General features: G+C 37.2%; 1 protein-coding gene across 2 annotated transcripts in view; it reads right to left on the bottom strand.

The window, feature by feature from the left end:
• The window catches only part of LOC135708411 (hemicentin-1-like), a 404,140-nt gene that overhangs the window by 107,257 nt on the left and 272,144 nt on the right, over positions 1–24,739 (bottom strand). For both annotated transcript variants that reach the window (XM_065230515.1, XM_065230522.1), the window contains exon 3: positions 11,175–11,516. In XM_065230515.1, coding sequence (XP_065086587.1) covers positions 11,175–11,516 — 342 coding nt within the window. The remainder of the gene's footprint in view (positions 1–11,174; positions 11,517–24,739) is intronic.

Below are 24,739 nucleotides of genomic sequence, written 5' to 3'. Positions count from 1 at the left end.
TACCACATGGAGGAGGAACTCAACATGAAAAATTGCAGTTAATTGTAGGAGGAACGACACATGCTACTCTATCCATACTCATTATGTCAGTCCTCTTGTCTAACTTGTCACATCCGATTTGCTGATGGTGCTACATTATAGACGGTTATACTAACAGAAGCATGGATGGAGGTAAAAATGAGAGCTTTTTTTAAGATTTTTATTAGTGGCTCGAACAGAATGTTGGTGTCTCTTTACACAATGCATTGTATTCGATCTGCAATTCGTTTCTGGAACTTGGAACTTTAAACCAAAGAATTTTAAGAAAATAAATTGATACCGACCGATAAAAATTTATAAAAAACACACTTATCTATTGAAATTCCGCCTGGTGTAGTAGTTAACACTCATGCCTATCACGCTGAAGATCAAAATCTTAAATCTCATTTTCAGACAATGGTAAACAATAATTATTTTTGGGTGGCCACTTAACCGGGAAAATCGAGAGAACCGGGTATTAATCGAGAATCGAAACCAACCGGGAAAACCCATGAAATAACTGGTAATATGATTTCAATTTCATTCTACTGTTGTACATCCCTCCCCTTGGCTAGTTTTTGCACCTTGTTGCTGGTGGGCGGGCTAATTTTCATGCTTTATAGTGGAGTGTTGGAGACGGTAGGTTTTTATGGCCGGCGTTGATTGCTCATGCCGCGATATAATGGCGCCATGGGCAGGCGATGGGGATTACTAAGCTTCCGCTTTCTGATGAACCACTGCATGAGAGAACCAAAGATCTAGACTAGCAGTGACAGTATCACACTAGTTAATCCTTTGTTTAAGAGCCGCGTTGTAGTACGCTTACTTATATGCACTGACGTTGGGTGCGATACTGGCGGATTTTTCCGCAAGTCACGCTTATTTTATTTATTTTTACACAGATAGATTTATTTGGGTTTGCAAGGGAATTATAGTATTGAAATATTTTAGAAAGTGCCCAACAGTCCTCCTTCTATTTGCGTGACAAACTTTCATTGTTGTTTTCATTGAAGACTCAGGGAGCAATGTTAAACATCATTTGTGTACATGGTATTGTAACTAATCTTATATGTGCTTCATTTTGATTTGGAATAAATGTTTGAACTATAGCTCGGGATTTCCACTTTGGTGTGCTTCTATTGTGACACACCCATACGTATTTTTGTGGTGCGACATAGTGGAAACGTGTGAGCGTAGTTGGACCATATATCCTTAAAATTTAAAAATCAGCTAGGAAACTAGATTTTTAGGATTTTAATGACTTGAAGGTGTCACCTGGGTCGAACCAAGATATAATAAATAGGTATAGGTCAAAGCCAAAAGTACTTGAAACACGTTTAGTTTTAGATTATAAGCACAAGTGCAGGTACTTAATAAAGCATGGGCTATGATTGCTTAGGTGAATTAGAGATTTCAATTATATTTTAAATTAGACTAATGAGATATCATAATTATCAAATAAACTTATAAAAGAAACTTCAGAAATTCTAATAAAATTAAATAGACTACCAAAAAATTAGGATGCCACTTAGGAGGCAACTGACCTTTAAAGTTGTAAAATAAATCTTCCTATTTAGTCTTGAGCTTTAATAAGAAAACGCAAGCAAACCAATAGCATTAAGCAGATTATCAAGGAGAGGAATAGTTTAGAAAATAAGTAAAATTAGAGGTATGTGACAAATAATAACTTTTAATCATTTGTAGGTATTGTTTTCTCCTGTGTTTAATATACTTGATTACTATATTATTCAATACGTGAAATCTCGGATATATAAAGCATTTGAGTTAACTTATTTCTTTTTGTTCAAGTATTTATATTTTTAAACAGCAGTCAATGTTAATCTATGAACTAAACCCTACGTGACTGTAAAATTGATCTTTCCTTATGTGGTATTGATGCATGTTTAAGTTTTCGCGGCTGTCAGATTCAACGCGCCTACGTCTACGGAGCTTATGCTGAAGTGATTCGGAATTCGGTAGAGCTTGCCAAAAGTTTTTTTAGCTTATGTTGTTTAGTATTTGTTCGGTACGGTCGCGAAATTTTGAAATGATTGATACGTGTGGTGAAATAAACATTTTGAAGCAAAGCTCAATAGTAAAATAAGAACAATATCTTAGTGATTATTAATCAACTTGCCAACATTTATTTAGGTGGCACTCTTTAATTTTTTTTTTCTTGCTTTTGTTGTTTTGCACGACGTTCGGAATTTGCGTGGTTTTCGTAACTTAAATAATTGAGAAACTGTACTGAAGACTTCTGTGTGTATGCATCATTATCACCTTTAAGGAAAAATGAAGTGTTTCACTCAGCAATTGAATATTCAAGTTTCATACAAAATATTTCTTCCCACAGCGACTGGGAGTACGAAGAAGTGCCAAAATATCATAAAACAAATTACGAAGAACCAAACGTAGACTATTGACAAAATATAATAAGTATTGAAGGAAATGTCGACACTGAAGTTGGCAGATTTCATTCAATTAGTCGTAACCTAATTTCAGAAACCGTACCAATAAAAAAAAGAAGGCGAACACAAAACAACAAACTGTCAGTGTGGTTCAATCCTCAACTAAAACATTTGAAGAACAAAAAGCACACAAATTATACAAAAAAGAAAGCAGTAGAACAAATTTACAACACTATCATAACATATGCAACCAACTCAACACAGCACATGAAGAATATAATCGTAAAGTCGAACATGAAGTCAAATCATGTCCTAAGAACTTTTTCAATTATGTAGAAACGAAATTGAAAAGTAATAATTTTTCGTCACGAATGGATTTTGATGAAAAAGTAGTTTTTTTTTATATAGTCACTTTAACACTCTTGGGTCCTTTGTGACTTGTCCGGGGGTAAGATTTGAACTCGTGACTTTGGCGTGAGAGGTATGGATGAAGGTGAAAATCCTTCTGAAATCTGCAATCTCTTTGCAAATTTCTTTCAGGAAGTAAAGGGTGTCCACGATGAAATTGCCACACACAAAATTGATTCGCAAAATTCGAGTTTTCATCTGATTGTCATCAAATTTTCAGGGATTGAGAAATAACTATTAAACTTCATTTTACCATTTTACTCGTATTTTATTTACAGTCCATACGCAAATGCCCGCACCTTGGCCTTAACCCCGGCCATAAGATTCTGCACAACCTGTGAATCAACCGTTTTTTGCATGTAAACCCATACTTTCTTCAGTTCCTCGACTGTCTTCACTACCTTAGGTCGTTTAAGAAGGTGCTGCTTCATAATCGCCCAGTACTTCTCGATGGGGCGGAGCTCCGGAGTGTTGGGAGGGTTGAACATTTTCGGCACGAAATTGACCTTATTGTCCGCATACCACTTCAGCACGTCCTTGGAGTAGTGGCATGAGGCCAAATCCGGCCAGAAGATTGTTGGGACGTTGTGGGCCTTCAGGAGAGGAAGCAGCCGCTTCTGGAGGCACTCTTTTATGTACACCTGTCCGTTCATCGTGTCCTGGGTCACGAAAGGTGCACTCCGCTTCCCGCACGTGCAGATGGCTTGCCAAACCAGGAATTTCTTCGCAAATTTGGACATCTTCTGAGTGCGGACATGCTCCGGAACGCCGAACTTATCCTTGGCCGTGAAAAACAGGTTGCCGGGGATCTGTTTGAAGTCGGCCTTCACATATGTTTCGTCGTCCATGATGCAGCATTCAACTTTCGTCAGCATGTTGAGGTACAACTTCCTGGCACGGGTTTTGGCGGACTTGTTCTGCTTCTCGTCGCGATTAGGGGCCTTTTGTACCTTGAACGTTCGAAGCCCAGCCTTAGTTTTGGCCTTCTGGACAAAACTTCGGCTTAGGTGCAGCTTCTTAGCCACATCCCTAACGGAGGCGTTCGGATTTCGGTTGAAGGCCCCAACTACGCGGTTTTGATTTTTGGTGTTGTACGGAATACTTTTTCCTTCACTTCTGGGCTTCCGATCGGTGGTCAACCGTTCCTCGAACCGCTTAATCACTCGCGACACCGTGGAATTCGCGATTCCCAACGTTTTAGCGATGGAACGATGCGAGAGATCCTTGTTCTCGTGATGAATGCGCAAGATTTTATCACGCACGAGCTGTTCTTTCGACTCCATTTCTGCGAGTTTTGATCACAGGACTTTAAAACTTGCAGGATGTAAATAATGCACTATGAACTAAATCCACCCAAATTTTCATTAAATTCTACCCAACGGTTAAAAAGTTAGAGCAATTTCATAGTGTGGCAATTTCATCGTGGACACCCTTTAAGTGTAAGGAGTTTGATCACGTTTGGGTCAAATGTTTCATTGGAGATCAAGTTCATATTTTTGCGACAGTATATTTTCCTCCAGAATATGCAAAGCAAGATTCATACGAAATTTTTTTTTAAACTAGCTGAAAATATTATTTCGAAATGTGAGGCGGAAGCAAATGTTCACATATACGGAGATTTTAACCAACGCTCAGTGAATTTTATTGTTGATGACGACAACGAATCTTTGTTGATACCGATTATAGGAGAAAATGAAACACTTCGTACTCTGTTCGACAAAAGTGCAGAAATTGGACTCAACCAAATAAATCACATAAAAAATCAAAATAACTGCTACTTAGATTTGTTATTCACTAATATGACTGATGATTTCTGGGTATCAGAGTCACGAAGTGTTCCACACTGCTATTGAATACTCCATATTCATACATGAAAAAACGGTAACGTTGGATAACAATTTATCTGAAACATACTTCGACTTTCATTAAGCAAACTATGTACTTCTCAAAGAAAAATTAGCCTGTATTGACTGGCAAACTACAATACGTAATCTTGACATAGAACAGGCAGTGGACACATTTTATCAAATTATTTATAAAATTCTGCAACAGACGGTACCCTTGAAGCAGAGGAAACCCACAAAGTCCAAGACACCAGTTTGGTACAATAAAAAGGTTATCAATCTTAAAAATAGGAAACAGAAAGCACATAAGATTTATAAACGAAATCATAGTGAAGAAAATCTTACATTTTATCTAGAAGTCTGCGATGAACTGAATGAAGAAATGAAAAATGCATATGAAGAACATAATACCAAGGTAGAAAATAATATTAAAACAGATCCAAAATCATTTTTTAACTATGTTAAAGAGAGACAAAAATCGAAGAACTTTCCTTCTAAAATGCAGTTAGATAACAGAACCGGGAACACATCTGGTGAGATCAGTCATTTATTTGCGGACTTTTTCAGAATATTTACACAACTCATGACGAGAATGATCGCGATCATGAATATTTTTCATACCTTCCGGAGCCAACGACGGATATTACAGTTAACAATTTATCCCTCAAAGAAATCTTGCATGCTCTTGAGTCCTTGGATACGTCAAAAGACGCTGGTCCAGATGGTTTACCACCTATTCTTCTAAAAACACTTTCAAATGAATTAGTAAAGCCTTTATTTTGGTTGTTTAATTCATCGTTAAACGCCAGTATGCTGCCTCCAATTTGGAAGGAATCTTTCTTAATCCCTATTTTTAAAAACGGGAAAAAATCGGATATCACAAACTATCGCGGGATTGCTATATTATCTACTATTCCTAAACTTTTCGAGTCCATCATTAATGCCAACATATTTTCCCAAGTTAAATCTCTCATTACTAGTAAACAACATGGATTTGTTAAAGGTCGATCCTACTAACCAAGGCCGATCCTACTAATCGAGGCCACTAACCAAGTTAGGTTTTAATACCAGGCTACTGCAATGGATCGAGTCATACTTGTCAAGGAGAACGCAAAGAGTAAGATTTGAAGGAAAATTGTCGTCTGTCGTTCATGTAACATCTGGTGTGCCACAAGGTTCGCATCTTGGTCCACTACTATTCATCTTATTTGTCAATGATATAGAATACATTTTGAAGCTGCTTCATGTTTCAATATATGCAGACGACATGAAACTTTTCATGGAAATATCTAAAGCATCTCATATGCAGCTATTTCAGCAAGAAGTTGACATTTTTTACACTTGGTGTAAGAAGAATTTGTTAGAGATTAACGTTAGTAAATGTAATTCTATATCGTTTACAAGAAAGCATGCCATAGTAAATGACACAATTTCCCTTGGTGAGAAAACAGTTTAAAGGTGTAATCAAGTAAGGGACTTAGGCATTATTCTCGACTCTAAGTTGTCATTTGTTGAATCAATCGATAACGACTAAAAATTTCAGCAAGTAAAAAATCAAATTGCAAACAAACAGCACGGCTTTTTTAAAGGTCGCTCAGCTACATTTAATCTCCTTGAATTTGTAACCTTCATTCTTAACGCAATGGACAATGGCAAGCACGTGGAAGCTCTTTATATTGACTTCAGTAAAGCATTTGACCGAATCGACATACCATTATTACTCTTGAAATTGCAAAAATAGGAATGGAATCTAGACTTCTGAATTGGCTGCAGTGCATTTTGTACGTAAACGACATTTCCTACATACTTAAAAAATAAAAGTTCTTATATATGCAGACGACATGAAGCTCTTCATGGAAATAAGTAATTCTAGCGAAGAAGTAAAAGTCTACTCCAACTCAATGTTAAAAAAATGTAACGCAATTGTATTTAGCAGAAAAATAGAAACACCTCTTTTTGAAATATTTTTAGGCAACTAAAAAGTAGAAAAATGTAAAATTGTAAGGGACCTAGGAGTGATCCTAGACTCCAAACTCACTTTTGTAGAACATTATAATACAATCATAACGAAAGCAAATAGTATGTTGGGCTTCATTAAGAGGTTCAGCTATAATTTTCAAGACCCATACACTATTAAATTATTATATATTACATACGTAAGACCTATTCTGGAACACTGAAACCTAGTATGGAATCCGTACATTGCCGTACACGAGGAACGCATAGAATCCGTCCAAAAACAATTCCTTTTATATGCCCTTCGCAAATTGAATTGAACCTTATTTCCTCTTCCATCATATGAAGCACGCTGTATGCTCATCAACGTACAAACACTTAAAGAACGCCGCGAATTTGCAATGCTTTTTTTCATCAATGACATTATTTCATATCGCATATAATCATCAGTAATACTTTCACAATTAAACTTCTACACACCCTGTCGGCATCTAAGAACACGAAAATTATTCTCAGAAAAATTACACAGAACAAATTACGCAAAAAATGGTCCCTTCAATCGAATGATGCGATCCAAAGAAAAAATCATTAAGAGAATCGATCAATGTAGTTAGGACCTTATGCATTGTCAGGATTGATTTCAAAACAGACGGTTGAACTTGTTGGCATAAACCACTATTATAAAAAGAGTAGGATGAGTGTCGTATACGAAAACCCTTTGTGACATGATATTTTTTGTCTTGACTATTATCATAGTGAGATGCCTAGCAAGATTCTTTGATCGTCAATACAAAATGACAGACTCTTTATCGGCAAAGAATGAAGCACTTGTGATACAGTTTTTGTTTTGTCGCACGTCGTTTGATAACGATGTTGCAATGGTCGTCATAGTAGCCCACATTTATGCGGTGTCGGTGATAATTTTCTGCACTGGTTTTCTATCAATACTCCTGTGCGACTAGACTACCATGCGTTTCCATTGATAAATTGGTAATATAGTCACATAATGTAATTCATAAGTTAATAAACCCCAATTTCGTTACATCATTATATTTTTCTACAAAGTATTTTTAACTAACCTTTGATTTGATGAATTATTGGAAAAAGTCATTTCTGAAAAAAAAAAAATTGCCGCACTTATTCTTCTTTTCTTCTTCTTCTTCTTATTCGCATTTCAAGCTTGCTTATCGCATACTAGCTTATTGCGTGCTCTCAACTTAGTGTTCTAAATGCACTTTCACAATTTTCATTTGAGAGCTTTTGATGCCATTTACCAGTGAATAAATTTGTATACTGTATAGCAAGCACAATGATACTCTATGCCCAGGAAAGTCAAGGCAATTTTCAACCCAAAACATTCCCTTGACAAGACCGGGAATTGAACCCGCCACCTGCGGCTTCGTAATAGCGTACATATACTGCCTGTGAGGCCTCTTATTGGTCACCCTGATGACAATTTAAAAAAAAAAAGATCAAATATTTTGCGAAATGGAACAAAATTACAAATTTTTACGAATTTCTGAGAACCACTGTATCGTTTTGCTACACAGTAAGTGGCACCTATTAATGTCAATTTATCATATCAGAACTATTTCTAAAACAAATTTTAAGTTTTTTTTAAATTTCATACCACTTTATTGAAAAAGTATCAGTTTCAGTCAACTGTAAATTAAATTCATAATGATACTCTGATCCCTGTGTGACATACAAAAAGATTCACCAGCGAAACAAATATTAAGCCGTCTGAATTGCATTGCAACTCCCCTCGTTTTTCAGGGTTTTGACATTTCATTGTTTATATGCATCACAGACGTCTACTGTAGAACTCTGAAGTTAACCTGTTGTGCTAAGTGAAGTATTTTTGAAGCAACAAAAATGGGCGAAAGGAAATTTCTCTGCAGGTCAGAAATCTCATCGTGCGTGCCAAAGAAACGAATCACAACGCAAAATAGCCGAAAAGTATGGGTACAGTTCAGAAAATCTATTGGAAGTATCAGTTGCTTAGAAATTGTTTTGTGCCGGTCACTGAGTATATGCTGTATCATAAATCCAACTCAAATGATAGCAGCGAAAACGAGACATTATCCATGTTAACGAAAACAAGATAAATCATATTTTCCTGATAAACTTAAATGACACTCATCGACTCCAAGCATGTTCGTTCTAACAACAGAAGGTAATAGCAAAAATCACGTTTAGAACTGGATACCTCCGGAAACGGAAAGCTCATTGAACTGAATCAAACAGGATCAATACTAGTCGTCTGTAGATACGCTCACTACTAAACTAGTAAAGGGTGTCCACGATGAAATTGCCACACTATGAAATTGCTCTAACTTTTTAACCGTTGGGTAGAATTTAATGAAAATTTGGGTGGATTTAGTTCATAGTGCATTATTTACATCCTGCAAGTTTTAAAGTCCTGTGATCAAAACTCGCGGAAATGGAGTCGAAAGAACAGCTCGTGCGTGATAAAATCTTGCGCATTCATCACGAGAACAAGGATCTCTCGCATCGTTCCATCGCTAAAACGTTGGGAATCGCGAATTCCACGGTGTCGCGAGTGATTAAGCGGTTCGAGGAACGGTTGACCACCGATCGGAAGCCCAGAAGTGAAGGAAAAAGTATTCCGTACAACACCAAGAATTACAACCGCGTAGTTGGGGCCTTCAACCGAAATCCGAACGCCTCCGTTAGGGATGTGGCTAAGAAGCTGCACCTAAGCCGAAGTTTTGTCCAGAAGGCCAAAACTAAGGCTGGGCTTCGAACGTTCAAGGTACAAAAGACCCCTAATCGCGACGAGAAGCAGAACAAGTCCGCCAAAACCCGTGCCAGGAAGTTGTACCTCAACATGCTGACGAAAGTTGAACGCTGCATCATGGACGACGAAACATATGTGAAGGCCGACTTCAAACAGATCCCCGGCAACCTGTTTTTCACGGCCAAGGGTAAGTTCAGCGTTCCGGAGCATGTCCACACTCAGAAGATGTCCAAATTTGCGAAGAAATTCCTGGTTTGGCAAGCCATCTGCACGTGCGGGAAGCGGAGTGCACCTTTCGTGACCCAGGACACGATGAACGGACAGGTGTACATAAAAGAGTGCATCCAGAAGCGGCTGCTTCCTCTCCTGAAGGCCCACAACGTCCCAACAATCTTCTGGCCGGATTTGGCCTCATGCCACTACTCCAAGGACGTGCTGAAGTGGTATGCGGACAATAAGGTCAATTTCGTGCCGAAAATGTTCAACCCTCCCAACACTCCGGAGCTCCGCCCCATCGAGAAGTACTGGGCGATTATGAAGCAGCACCTTCTTAAACGACCTAAGGTAGTGAAGACAGTCGAGGAACTGAAGAAAGTATGGGGTTACATGCAAAAAACGGTTGATTCACAGGTTGTGCAGAATCTTATGGCCGGGGTTAAGGCCAAGGTGCGGGCATTTGCGTATGGACTGTAAATAAAATACGAGTAAAATGGTAAAATGAAGTTTAATAGTTATTTCTCAATCCCTGAAAATTTGATGGCAATCGGATGAAAACTCGAATTTTGCGAATCAATTTTGTGTGTGGCAATTTCATCGTGGACACCCTTTAATGGCAGCAAAGATCCAGATAAGACAATTTTACGACGATGAAGCAGAAGCCATTTCACCAGAAATCAACTCCAAGCCATTTTCATCTCGTTTGCTTTTCCAGCAAACAGGGTCGGTTGATTGGCGTATCTGGAACGTTGTGGGTAAAATACTTTTCCAACTATGGTTAGCCGCCCCGTAACCCGACTCTGGTTTGCACAGGTAGAATCCTCTGTATTGTGGCTATTCTGCTTGTACTATCTTCATCAATCTTTTAGTTGTCTCGATAATACAAGCAAAGCACGTTCGATTCGAAAGGTGGGTCGATAACAAACTCAAGTTCCGCAACTCGTGTTCACCGGAGCGAACTATTACATACAATTGCATTTATCCCCAAATGAAGATATTTACCATCCCTCCCGTCTTTGTTTATCTTCGCTTCAGTTTCGAACCAAATTCGCTTTTCTTCGAATTTGTTTGCCATAGAAGAAGCTTTGATTCTTCAGGCAAGACACGTCTCTCGCTGTGACTGACGGAACGAAAATGGTTACTTCGAAGAGTCCACCGTCCGTCGTGCCAAGATGCTGACAAACAGCAAAATATATTGTACGATTTACATTCACCAGCAGCAATTCTTCTCGGAAGTTGTTAAAATGTTCCAAAACAAGAGTGACGTTTCGAAATGGGCGCGAAAACAAATTAGAGAATCCCGCGAGTCTGTCTTTTCGCTTGCGATCCCCATGGGTATTTCCCGGTAGTAAGTATTTATGGAAGCTGTAAAATAAGAAACAAAACTTTTCCCAATCGAATATCCCTCGTTCTTAATTCGAACGTATTTCATGCATCGCTTTAAATAGAGACATGTGTTTGCATGTTTTGATTTTCGATCAAGCAAATCGAAAGTTGCTTCCAATTTTTTTTTCGTTTTTTTATATTTGCATCACTTGATGTGTGAGTTTTGTGTTTTCTTACCTACAACAGTGAAGTTAATTTTAACATTCCGGGTGGGCGAGTTGCGAAAATCCACCCGGCACCGGTAGACCCCTTCGTCGGAGAGTTTTAGATCGTCCACCAACAGCTGGGCCGGATGGGTCGTCGCTCGGAAGAATGCCCTCTTGCCAAAGTACTTTTCTGCGGAGAACAGACGTGCCTGTGCAACCTGGCGTCCTCGAATGTCGAAGTTGTAGAGTGGTTCGCTGTCTTCCTCCTTGAACCAGAACACCATGTACACGGCATCGTCTCGCTCCAGTGGTCGGATGTCACACGGAAGACTGGCCTGCTTACCGAGCACACCACTCACCATCGTTATGGGAACTGCGGAAAAGAGAGTTAGAAAGTGAATATTAGAATACATGTTGCTGATTTCTTGTAAATGATAATGAAACGAACAAGTTTGGGCTTATATGTACCAGCTATGTTAGAATACAATGTGCATATTTTAACATAAAGGATACAATGGGTTATTTATTAATAGCATGTTTAAATACAGGTAATTCATTTGTAGATAATCGATTGCAATGAAAGTTATTGTGGAGCCTCCCTTTTCTCAGTCGGTAAAGGCACAGATATAAAGCAAGACCATGCTGGAGGCGGCTACAAAAAAAAATAATATTGTTATCACATCAAAGTGGATGCACTTCAATCGTGTCAAACATATGGTGTATTATTACTTGCCAAAAAGGACAAAAGTATCATTAATACAGTGCTTGAACTGACATTACGCAACTTTTACTGCATTTGTTTATTTTTGTGGCCATACAAATTACATGAGATTTTCGACATGATTGAAGTGTATCTTCTTGGATGTAATATTAAAATTAATTTTTTGCTGTATAGGAATTGTTCAGGTTTGAAAATTTGTCAGACTTCCCTGGTTTTACTTGCTACCCAATAGCACTAATACCACACTGACCACATTAACAATCTCTATGGGGATATTTTTTGTCATTCCACTGTTCCAATCAAGCTATGACATCATCAGCGTTTGTTTCAAATAATCATGCAAATAATTTTATCCTTGTTGCTTGCCGTTACTGATCACATATTATTATTTTAAATTTGCTTTGAAAATGACATTAGAGCTGTTATGTCATGGTAGTTGGAACTGTAGATACCCTGCTGGTTAACCAATTGTTTTGAATCATAGTTTTTGAATTTGTCTGTAAACATTAACAATATTATTATTATTATTTAGCTTTATTAAGGAGGCTTTCAGCCTTGGGCTGGTTCGCCTCCAACACATTAATAATAATTTTTCCTTGAACATGTTCACCATGGGGCTTATTTAGGCCAACAATGTACTTGTAGACTTCTTCTGGGCAAAGTACTCAAGCACCACGAAATAAAAGAAAATTACTCAATCCACTGTAACGTGGGTACATCACCTTTTCGAGTTACGTTACGGGATGTATGATCTACCATCGATTCCTAGTCCTGACTACTTCAAACTAAGGGAACAGGATGTTTCAGTAATCAAAGGAACACTTCTTACTTTGCATTCCTTGTTAATAGTGATTATATCCTCAGGTAGCCTGTACCGAGGATGATCTTGAAACAAGGAAAAAAAATAGTTAGTTAGTTTTCATCTATGTGATTCCCAATCTTCTATTCGTTGTTCCCTAGTTTGAAAAGGTTAAGACTAGGGCTCTGATGCATGGTCATTATTCGTGTAACTGCTTAATTTGGTTGCTAAGGAACCCAAACTTTCACTGGCAAAGGGGCGCGCCTTTGGAGGATGCTCTCGCTGCTCTTCGAAGGGTATAAAAAGTCAATTAGAATGAAGGCAAGAATGAGAACTGTATTAAAACCGAATACTTTCACAATTGTGATCGAGTAATGCGAAATGTACTAATTAAATAGTACGGGATAAACTACAATAGATCAAATTACTGGTCTCAGTGGTTAATGTCCCGAACAGAGGAAAAAACATTCCACTCAACTTCTATGAAAAAAATTTAATAAAAATATTAATGAAAATTTTAACAGTTTTGATGGGTCAGTTCGGTAAAAATTAAAGGGTGAAAGTGACCTAGTGAGTAAAAAAAAAAATCAAAATGTGTTCCTTTTACTATTTTGCACAAAACGACGAGTTTTTTTTTTCAAGTGATGTCTCAAAGAAATCCATTTTGGAAGTAATTATATATATAGGGGAATTTACATATTCTCGGCAACCTAAGCAGCGACCTTCTTTCTATAGCCTTTTTCTCTAAGGAACGCACACATATCCAGTATTGGTTTGTTTACAATCTTTTGCTGCCAGCTGCTCTAACAATTTCAGTCGAAAGAATTGTCAAAAACTGGTTTGAAACGCTTTTACAAAGCTCCAATCTTCTCTAGTGAGAGCGAGTATTGTCGGCAACCAGTTTTTCTTCGGCAACCGTTCCATTTGAACTGCATGTAAATCTGCTGTTCTATTATCGGCAACTCGAAATCAGCTACAATTTGTAGTACGTGTGTTTCATTTCAAGAAAACCTTGCTAGATTGCTTCTTCTCAGTGGTAAAAATATAGTCAAATTGAAGCTGAAAGCATAAAGAATCGTTTGCATGCATTCAGCGAAGTGTTTTCATAAGAAAATCCAGTGAAAATAGTGTTTCAATTTGGGTTGCCGAAAATAGTCTGGCATGCTGAAACCGTCATTTCCCCTATATATATATTTTTTTTTCGAACATGGTTCTAATTTTGTGAAAATCATAAAATACAAAATAAATCGCCAAAGCTTTTTTAGTTAGCGACATCTGTTGCAAATCAATTGTAAATTTAATACCATGGCTTAAGTGAGAATTTTATTGGACGTTTGATATCTAAAAATATTATTACCTACAAAATGCAATCAATATTTCATTGTAAAGATCTTACAATATTATGCCAGGTTAGACATGGATGCATATTATAGAATAATGAAACCAATTGCTTGATGATTTCGTAAAGTGGACATCATAGATTTCTAGATCAAAGTATCTTTGAGTCAGCTTTGCTGCACAGTTCAACGAAAGACATAAAATTGATGAATTAGTCAAAAAACTCCCTCAAGGATAGTTAAAACATCTTACTGCAATCTTCGACGATATCAAAGTTATCAAAGCGAGACTATATACGAAAAAGTAGAATGATGATTAACTCCGCAGGGATCCATGCATAACTTATTACCAGAGCTTTCAGAAACTCCCCACAAATCCATTATTGCTCATAAATATCTAACAAGGAAATTGCCTGCTACCATCCGACAACCTGTCTAGATTTTCTCCACCACAGAACACAGAAGAAACCAGTCACTGTCACGATGATCTTCAATACATTGCGCTTATCTACTTTAATTCGATATCGTAAATCTATGAAATTGGAAGCAAAGTTCAACGAGGCACATCCTCCGTTCAAGCGAGGACGACGGCCGTCATGCCTGAGCTAATTCATATTTAATTATGTGAACAACTTGCTCTTTGCTCTCCGGAATCCACTGAAGCATTTCACACTGTTGGCCTGCTGAGTGAATATTGCTCCGAGCGAGTCGTTCTTCCTCCTCCTCCTAAATAGATTGTGTTTGTGATGAGGCTTCTGGCGACAGCCGACGCTTTATGCTAATATAGAGGTAATCACTGCTGGACATGAATGATTGATGCCGTTTATTGTTCTGCAGTCCCCTCAGACACTCACGATGCGACACACAGCACTAAATGGGACTTATCCCGCAAGTAGTTTATGGAATTAATTTGTTGTAAGCTGTGAGCAAGGGGGAAATTGTTTGAAATATTAATTGATTGCAGGAATGCAATTAACTGGGTGTATAACATGCTAATGATTAAATTAGAGCAGTGCGAAAGTCCACTCATAGGGAATCACTGCTGCACCCTGTGTGAAATGATTTTTACTGCGCAAAACCGAACTGTTTTTATGTGGTCATGTATTTGCTAAGGTTGTGAAGACTGAAGTAGCTTAACGGAGCCGTTTTTAAACATTTAATTTACGAAGTTTCTTAAACGGAGACCTTCAACGTTCAGTTAAAGATATTAAAAAAGGTTAAAGATATTAATTTATGAACAGTTAATGAATGATTAATTATAAAGATAAAATAATATAAACATTTGATTCACTAAAAATTAAAAAAGTGGATAGTGGACACTATTTTCTGTACACCTTGCCTAAAAGAAAAACTCATGCCACCTAAATTAGGATCTATCTGTTGTTGTTTTTTATGATCCGTCAGTACCTGTTTCACCACATATAAACGAATAAACGATGCCATACAGGCAATTCCATCTATTCTTTTCCTATGAACCACTTATAATCACTTGATTGTATGTATTGTGTAACAAGTTCCATCAGAGTTAGCTCCTCAAGGTGATACTCTAAAGACATGATAGTATAATTGCACAAATATCAGCTCCCAAAAACATACATATATTAAATTGCTACTCCTTGGTTGCTGCACTACAACAAACAGAGAGAAGTAATGTCATTAGTGTATAACATTTCTCTTTATGACGATTCACGCTACGGTTTCCTTAGAGTATCACCCTACACGGAAATAGAAAACTACCTAATATTAAGTTCAAAAGAACCTAAAATTGGCTTCTTCCGATTGAACTAAACGATTGGGTAAATATCGCTTTCGTTATTAGGTTCTTTTTACCTAACGTTTAGGTACTTTCAAAAGAACTCATTAATAGGTTTAAAAAAAACTTTGATTTGACAGAAAAATGTTAATGATCGTAAATATCCTGCAAAATATAACTAGGTATCACTCATGTTCATTTTCACGTTCGAATAGTATTCCACACTTAACACGAACGTTGGTGTATTTATTTGAACTTTTTGTTAAACGTTTCCTGCAAATCTGCTCCATAATGTTGTTGGATTCCGCACAACACATTCGCGAAACTCAACTGTTCTTTTTTAATTTTAAACAATTAAATGCAAATTAAATTAAACCCCTTATTAACTGAGATAATCATTTTCTCTATCTTGCATTCACGTCCAATTCAAATCGAATCCCTGATGAAACCTCAAAAAAAAAAATTTCAAGTTTCAAATAACTCAAAATTACGTAGAAATTACTCAACGTGTTGTTTACTTGAGCGAACTTGACGTTGGGTAGTTTAAACTTAATTTTGGATGAAAAAATTTTGCCCGCTCAGTTGACAGCAAACTTTCGTTGAAGTCGGTCGCGTCGCGTTTTCAGTCAAAGTTGTCGAAGTGTTTCCGTGTTCAATTATAATAGTAATTTATATCGGTACTCTGTGTGTGGCAGGATTTTTAGCTTGTTCCGTGAGGCCGCTCTCAATATTCCGTAAGTAAAATCTTCTTCGTTATATGGCATTCCCCCCATCAGCAAAATCGGCGTTCCAACTAATTTGAAGGTTATGTTTTTCCTCATTTCTTTGCAGGATCCGGGTTTCCCGATCAGAGCCAGATATCACTGTCCCTCGAAATCGGTCCAACGGCATATCCCGCCCCTGAAGTTTTCGGACTTGTCGTGACTGCATCCAGAATTACAGTGAAACTATCGGTTGGTCGGTGGTAGTTGTGCGGCTCCGTCGAACGTATAAAGACCAGAACGAGGTGTAGCAGTGTGGCTCCATCGAGCGTTACCAGCAGTTCCGTAATCCGTGCTGATTTTATATCCCGTCCGCGGAGCACCCGGAGTGCGTATTCGAGACCACGTTCAAAGTAAAGTGCCACCAACGACGAAGTGCCTCGTCGATATCCGGTCAGCAGAAAGAGGAGTACCAGTGCGGCTTCGGCGGAAGAAAATTGCAGGGGGAAGATTAACCGTGGTGATTTCAGTGGTTGTTTGGATACGTTTACACTACGGAGGTGGCACGCAATCGTAAGTTTGTACTGATATTTTTTAGTTAATTAAATGCTCAATGGTTTTGTTTTTGATTGCAGAAGTTGAACGTGATTGAACGAATCGTACTTGACGGTCCGTCGTACGCTGCATACAGTCAGTCACAGTTGAACCAACGGTGTATCCCATTTGTGGAGCGTCAGGAGTGCGTAGTCGTGATCACGCCTAGAAGTCAGAAGAAAAAGCTCCGATTTTTACAACCGAGTACACCTTAGTTTATTTGTCGGGTGTGTCCGTTGTTACGATCCGCTCACCAGAACGAGGTGTGGTTGTTTGGCTCCATCAAGCGTTAAGAGGAGTAGCCAGATCCGTGCTGATTTTAGCGGTTGCGTAAGTTTGTTCGGGTATTTGAGTGTAAATTCAGTGTAAAATGTTATTTTTTTCATTGCAGAAGTTGAATGAACCGAACTTAACAGTTCGTCGAACGTAGCACGCAGAATCACAGTCGCAGTCGAACCAACAACGTATCCTGTCCGTGGACCGTTCGGAGTGCGTAGTCGAGACTTCATCCGAAGTAAAGTGTCACCAACGACGAAGTGCCTCGTTGTTGTCCGCTCACTGGAAAGAGGTGGACCAGTGCGGCTCCGTCGGGAGTAGAGAGCAGTTGGCAGATTAACCTTGTTAAGTTCAGTGGTTGTTTGGATACGTTTTCACGTGTTGAACGTGGTTGAACAAACCAAAGTTGATAGTCCGTCGAACGCCGTATAAGCTAAGTCCGAGTCGAACCAACGGTGTATCCCGTCCGTGGAGCGTCAGGATTGCGAAGTCGAGACCACATCCAAAGTGCCACGTTGCTTTTCGCTCACCGATACGAGGTGTAGCAGTGCGGCGTAAAGAGCGGTTGTTTTCAATCGTTTTCCCTACGGAGGTTGCATGCAATCGTAAGTTTGCAAGAATATTTTTCCTTAAATTCAGTTCTAAATAGATTTTTCATTGCAGAACTTGAACGAACCAAACTCGACAGAAAAGGGAGAAGCTCCGAGAGGATCCGATTTGTACAACCTTGTACAGCTTATTGGACTTGTCTAATGTATCCGTCGAGTGTCCCGAGTGCGTAGTTCCTTGCAGGTGCTGTTTTCCGACCAGAACCGGGAAAATGGAAGGACTTGGACGGAAATTGGACGGCGATGTTTACGCCAAACTAACAGGTGAGTTTTGATTATGAGATCTTAGACTTGAAAAAGTTAAGGAATCTTGGATACTTGCATTGCATAAAATACCAATCAGATTCCTAAAATTTATCAAGATCTTAAAAGCTCATTAGTATTTTAAAAGTGCTGGTTTTGATGAACTTATAAAAATGTTAATTAGGAAAAATAATTATTTGCTATTTAAACGTATGCCTGGACTAGAACAAATCGGTAGCTTCAATGTTCTTGATGCTTCAAACTATGCAAAAATCCAAGAAGGATGAAAACATCAAGTTTCAACTTTTTCAAGTAATTTCAAACTTTTGAGGTCTGTTTCATAACATTTTAAAGTGATTTCATACTTTTTTACCTAATTCACTTCATGTTCAAGCGGCTCCAAACTTTTAAAGTCTGATTCAACAAGTAATTCCAAACTTTTTTAATCAGTGTTTTATTTTGCAGTGTGAATCCGACGATACTGAAATCAACGTATTGAATATACACGCCAGTAAAACAGATCTCCCACCGCACATTGTATGCATTGGAGATCTGTTCAAGCACGGGTCATACCACATAATTTTTGAAGGAAACGTGATTTCATGTGGTGGATCTTCAGCACAAGTCGTCGATGTATTTTTCAAGATGTTTGCAGTATTGGGCGTTCCCGTACCCGTGCTTCTTCGAAAAATACATGAGCTTATTTCGCTCCGAGTTTTCAAAGCGATTGAGAGTTGCCGCAGCCAAACGGTCATCAACTTGGCGAAGAGGTTTGAAGAACATGAAAATTGAAACAGAAAAAGAAACTAAACAAAAATTTTAATGAAACTTCCTGTGGAAGAAAATAACTAAATAAGCAAGACAAATAAAAAGATTCACAGCGGGTTTTTGTTTCATTTTGTTTCCCCCTTATGCACACTTCATTCCAAACTGGGTAAATGTATGCGTTTTCATTTAGGGTGAGTGAGCCAGTTTTGGCACTACTTAAAATATGTACAAGTTTTGGCATTGGCCCGTGTAATTTGTATAAAGTAGGGCCAAAAAGGGAACCATTACGCTTATGGGATTGTGCCAAAACTGGAACACTTACCCTATTAAAAATTTAAGTAAAAGTGCCAGTTTCCGTCAAATCTTCTTGGTGTCTTCAGTGTACTTATTCCTTATGATGCAAGCAATAAGTGCTCCGAAGACACCAAAACGATTTGGCGACAACTTGCATTTTTATCGCACTTTTTGGGGTAGCCTAGTTTTAGTTGCAGTCATCAATATTTCCTGTATTCTATTTTTTTGGAAACTACCTAATTTTAAGTTTTTTTAACCTAATTTTATTATTTTTAACGTTAGGTAAAAACTACCCATCCAATACTTTAGGTGCAGGAACTTATTTTTGGGTTCAATGGGTAGAACTCAATTTTAACTTCCCGCACGGAAGTAGGTAGTTGGGTAGATTGAACTTAATATTAGGTAGTTTTCTATTTCCGTGTAAAGACATCAACAAATATTTCCACCTCGGCTATACTTTGGACAGAACCAACAATTACCGTCAGTGTTTCCAGATTAATGTGTTCCATAAAAAAATGAAGTTAGTTAGTCTTCATCTATGTGATTTCTAATCTTCTATTCGTTGTTCCCTAGTTTGAAGTGATTAAGACAAGGGTTCTGATGCATAGTCGGTGTCATTTCTTAATTTTGTTGCTAAGCAATCCGATTTTGACTGACAAAGGGGCGCGCCTTTAGAGGGTGATATCCAACACTCCGAAGGGTATACATACGACCGCAGGGTTGGCGTTGGATAACGTCTGTTATGTGTTGTACCTAATTGTGTATATTATATTTCAGGAATATTCCTTAATAACTCTTTTGCGAAAGTTTGGTGGCCCTGAAAAGGGCCGTTTTGTTGGGATGATGTTGGGTTTGCTCTACACTCCCGGAAATAAATATAAAGACACATAAAAAAGCATTGCGCCTACCAAATATAAGAATCAGAGGAATTCTAAACCATGTATTTTTGGAAGCCACATTATCATGCTACAATATCACCCATAGAAATAACCAATTGCATCATGTACGCAGGGGAAATAAATGGAAATGTGATTTTCTCCTTCGGAAATACGCCATACAAAAATGTATGGGAAATTGGTCATTTTCGAAACATTACTAAGCATGTCAACCATTCTTGTAGCACCAAAATAACCAAAGAGTTAGTTAAAGTAATAATTAAACTTAATTTCTGAAACGTTTTAAGCAGAAGAGATTTTATAAGATCGAAAATTACAAAAAATCATTGGTTGAAAACCATAAAAGTTTTAAGCACATCCAATCGCCTAGAAGTTCTCAAAATTCACAAATATCATAGATCAGCATACATACATTTAGGCGTTTTAAAATGTTCCCTTCTGTGTATTCAACAGCGCATTCCCTAACACAGACATCAAAATCGAATTCGATGCAGTCATTTCATCTCCATGGCGGCGTTGAAGAAGAAGAAGAAGAAGAAAAGAAGAGAAGAAGAAGAAGAAGAAGAAGAAGAAGAAGAAGAAGAAGAAGAAGAAGAAGAAGAAGAAGAAGAAGAAGAAGAAGAAGAAGAAGAAGAAGAAGAAGAAGAAGAAGAAGAAGAAGAAGAAGAAGAAGAAGAAGAAGAAGAAGAAGAAGAAGAAGAAGAAGAAGAAGAAGAAGAAGAAGAAGAAGAAGAAGAAGAAGAAGAAAGAAGAAGAAGAAGAAGAAGAAGAAGAAGAAGAAGAAGAAGAAGAAGAAGAAGAAGAAGAAGAAGAAGAAGAAGAAGAAGAAGAAGAAGAAGAAGAAGAAGAAGAAGAAGAAGAAGAAGAAGAAGAAGAAGAAGAAAGAAGAAGAAGAAGAAGAAGAAGAAGAAGAAGAAGAAGAAGAAGAAGAAGAAGAAGAAGAAGAAGAAGAAGAAGAAGAAGAAGAAGAAGAAGAAGAAGAAGAAGAAGAAGAAGAAGAAGAAGAAGAAGAAGAAGAAGAAGAAGAAGAAGAAAGAAGAAGAAGAAGAAGAAGAAGAAGAAGAGAAGAAGAAGAAGAAGAAGAAGAAGAAGAAGAAGAAGAAGAAGAAGAAGAAGAAGAAGAAGAGAAGAAGAAGAAGAAGAAGAAGAAGAAGAAGAAGAAGAGAAGAAGAAGAAGAAGAAGAAGAGAAGAAGAAGAAGAAGAAGAAGAAGAAGAAGAAGAAGAAGAAGAAGAAGAAGAAGAAGAAGAGAAGAAGAAGAAGAAGAAGAAGAAGAAGAAGAAGAAGAAGAAGAAGAAGAAGAAGAAGAAGAAGAAAATGAAAATGAAAATGAAAATGAAAATGAAAATGAAAATGAAAATGAAAATGAAAATGAAAATGAAAATGAAAATGAAAATGAAAATGAAAATGAAAATGAAAATGAAAATGAAAATGAAAATGAAAATGAAAATGAAAATGAAAATGAAAATGAAAATGAAAATGAAAATGAAAATGAAAATGAAAATGAAAATGAAAATGAAAATGAAAATGAAAATGAAAATGAAAATGAAAATGAAAATGAAAATGAAAATGAAAATGAAAATGAAAATGAAAATGAAAATGAAAATGAAAATGAAAATGAAAATGAAAATGAAAATGAAAATGAAAATGAAAATGAAAATGAAAATGAAAATGAAAATGAAAAAAAAATCTAATACCGTGCGGTTGCGTTCCTGACGATTTTCTAAGAAAATCTCTCGGTTTCCAGTTGTTAAGCAATTTCCAGTTGTTAAGCGTATTTAAGTAATCACTTTGTAGTTTCCTGAAGGTCGATCGGAAAGGTTTAGATAGTTTTATATTCAATTATATTCATATATAATATTCATTCATACCCTAATAAAAAATAACCATAAACGAACGATAACCCAAACCATTGAACTATTCCACAAATGGTTTGGATGATACCCAGAACACGTCGTTAAGCAAATTAACCATACAATTTTTATTAGGGTATGGTATTGGGGGTTATTCCGAGAGTCGACGTGACTTTTGTCACTAGTGAAGTGAGAAAGGTCACGTCGTGGTGACGTGACTCTCTGTGCAATTTAAATGGAGAGTCACGTCACCACGATGTGACTTTTCTCACTTCACTAGTGATAAAAGTCACTTCGACTCTCGGAATGACCCCCATTTATTTATCAAAATTAGTACTGTATGGAAGCTAAATAACGCCGGAGGATTTGGAGAAGACTGTGGCAATGATGCGTGCGGGGAAATCTTACCGAGAAGCATCCAGGGATTTTGCCGTTCCATTTACCACCATAAGAGATGCCGTATTGAATCGCTACTCTCTTATTTTATTCGTATTGTAAATGTTAAATTATTAATATCTTTTAATGAAGAACGTCGAAAACCAGCCGAAAAGGAAAACAGCGGAGCTACTCTACACCAACACGCATATACAAATTACAGAGAGCAGACAGAAATGGGCAAGAGAGCATTCCCAACAGTAGCCACCAGCGAGGAATGGCCGGAAATATACATGAAAGTGAACGGGAGAAAATTGATAAAGAGAACGCAAAGAAGGAAAGGATTGAGGAACGACAAAAGAAAAAGGTTGAGCAAGAGAGGAAGAGGAGGAAGAAGATGAAGAAGAGGAAAGAAAGCTGGAAGCAAGAAAGCATTATAACTTGAAAAGGCAATGACAACAATGGAGAAGAAGCAGAAGAAAGCTGCGGAAAAGAAGCAATGAAAGATCTGCATTTTTATAATTATTACTCTCTTGACGTTTTAAATTAAATTAAGTTTTAGTCGTTAACTTACGTTTATTTTATTTTTCATGCACAAAACGAAAAACTAATCTTTGATGTCAGTTCATTGTCTTTTTATGTTGGTTTCTAAGATGGTTGTAATTTTTTTTTCACTTATCCGCCATTATAGGGTTACCATCTTAGGAACCGCTCATTCTATCGCTTGATGCTAGTGGGTTGGTGGAGCGTTTCCATTATCGGTGTATTAAAGATGTTTCGGCAGTCTTCTATTCAGTTTGCTATTATTGATTCGACAACATTGTCCAAGCTACACCGCCCAGTTTAGTCCCAGTTAATAATGTTTTGTAGCGTTGAGCTGGAGTGCCCCCAAGTTCCAAAGTATAGCGCATGTTGCACGTTATCACATGTCAAATTTCAAAGACCTCGAAGTTGTGATCGGAGGTAAACTCTTGTAATAATATTTAACCCAAAGCACTGGTATAGAATAAAATTTGGAGGAAATGAATCCTTAAGCATGATATTAGTTAGCATACAAATCCAGAGCAGTCACCTTCTTAAATAAAAAGAAATCAGTTACCTTTCCTTTGAATCGATTGGAGCATCAATTAATCTAACGCTGATATTACTAGTTAAAAAATAAAAGTAAAAAAATGAACTTGAACCTTTGACGAATGATTCTTATGTAAAATCGTACGCTGAATCCAACAATATAAATATCAATTATTTTAACGCTAAATTAGAGGTAAGAGATTTTTCGTTCGATCAATTGAACATCAATTGTCAGTGAGATTAGTGGTATTGTTATTATTTTATAGTTGTTTTTTTAAGTTTTCCTTAGAAAAATTGAATTTCTGCTAATTTTTTAAGCAATGTAAATAAAAATGTTTATTGTGGTTCTACCATTACCCTCACGGAAAAAAAATGTTGTAATGATCGAAATCAAATTTTATCACGTTTAATTCAGCGTTAAAATAATTAATATTACTTCATTACAGCCGGAGGTATTTGTGGTTTTAGTAAACACGTTTTTTGTAAAGTGATATTTAATTTTTTAGTTATTTTTTTTTTTTTTTTTTTTTTTTTTTTTTTTTTTTTTTTTTTTTTGGCGCTTTAACACTTTAGGGTCATTTGTGACTTGTCCGGGGATGAGATTTGAACTCGGGACTTTGGCGTGAGAGGTATAAATGTTAACCACTACGCCGGGGTCGCCCCCAATTTTTTTAGCTATATCTCAAAAACTATCCTACTGAGATTTTTTGGACTACATTTTTGGATTCAGCGCACGATTTTACATGGGAAATGACCATCAGCGTACAACGTTCAAATAGGCTGTAAACTATTGTATTTAAACGAGTATATCTGTTTTGGACTCCTAGCCAAGCAACTTCTGAAAAAATACTTTATTCAAGACAGCAACATGTTTTTTTTTCATAGATTTAGATCGATTTACATGCATGTACGGATTTTGATTCATGACTGTACGGATTTTGATTCATCCTCAACACAGTGTACGGATTTCGATTCAAAATTGTACGGATTTTGATTCAATCGTAGAACGCTGTACGGATTTTGATTCAAGAGATGTGCAATTTAAATACTTTTTTCTTATAATTAAAGGTAATTTTAAGACCTGGTGTTTGCAAATAATGGTAAAATAAAGATAAATGTATGGGAAAAAGATGTGATACAGAGCATAATGTGATAGCATTATTTAGTATTGACCGTTAATGATTCTCTCGTGCTTAGGTGTACGGATTTCGGTCCCGCACGGTACTTCATCATTTCTCAATAGTGAAGGAGTAATACTTCTTCTTCTTTTTCTTCGCATTTCAAGCTTATTGCACATCGCATATTAGC

The sequence above is a fragment of the Ochlerotatus camptorhynchus genome, unplaced genomic scaffold (assembly GCF_037179485.1).
Source record: "Ochlerotatus camptorhynchus isolate MF236.1 unplaced genomic scaffold, CSIRO-AGI_Acam_v1.1 ptg000028l, whole genome shotgun sequence".
In the NCBI taxonomy this organism is placed as follows: domain Eukaryota; kingdom Metazoa; phylum Arthropoda; class Insecta; order Diptera; family Culicidae; genus Ochlerotatus; species Ochlerotatus camptorhynchus.
This window is presented reverse-complemented; position numbering and strand designations above follow the sequence as displayed.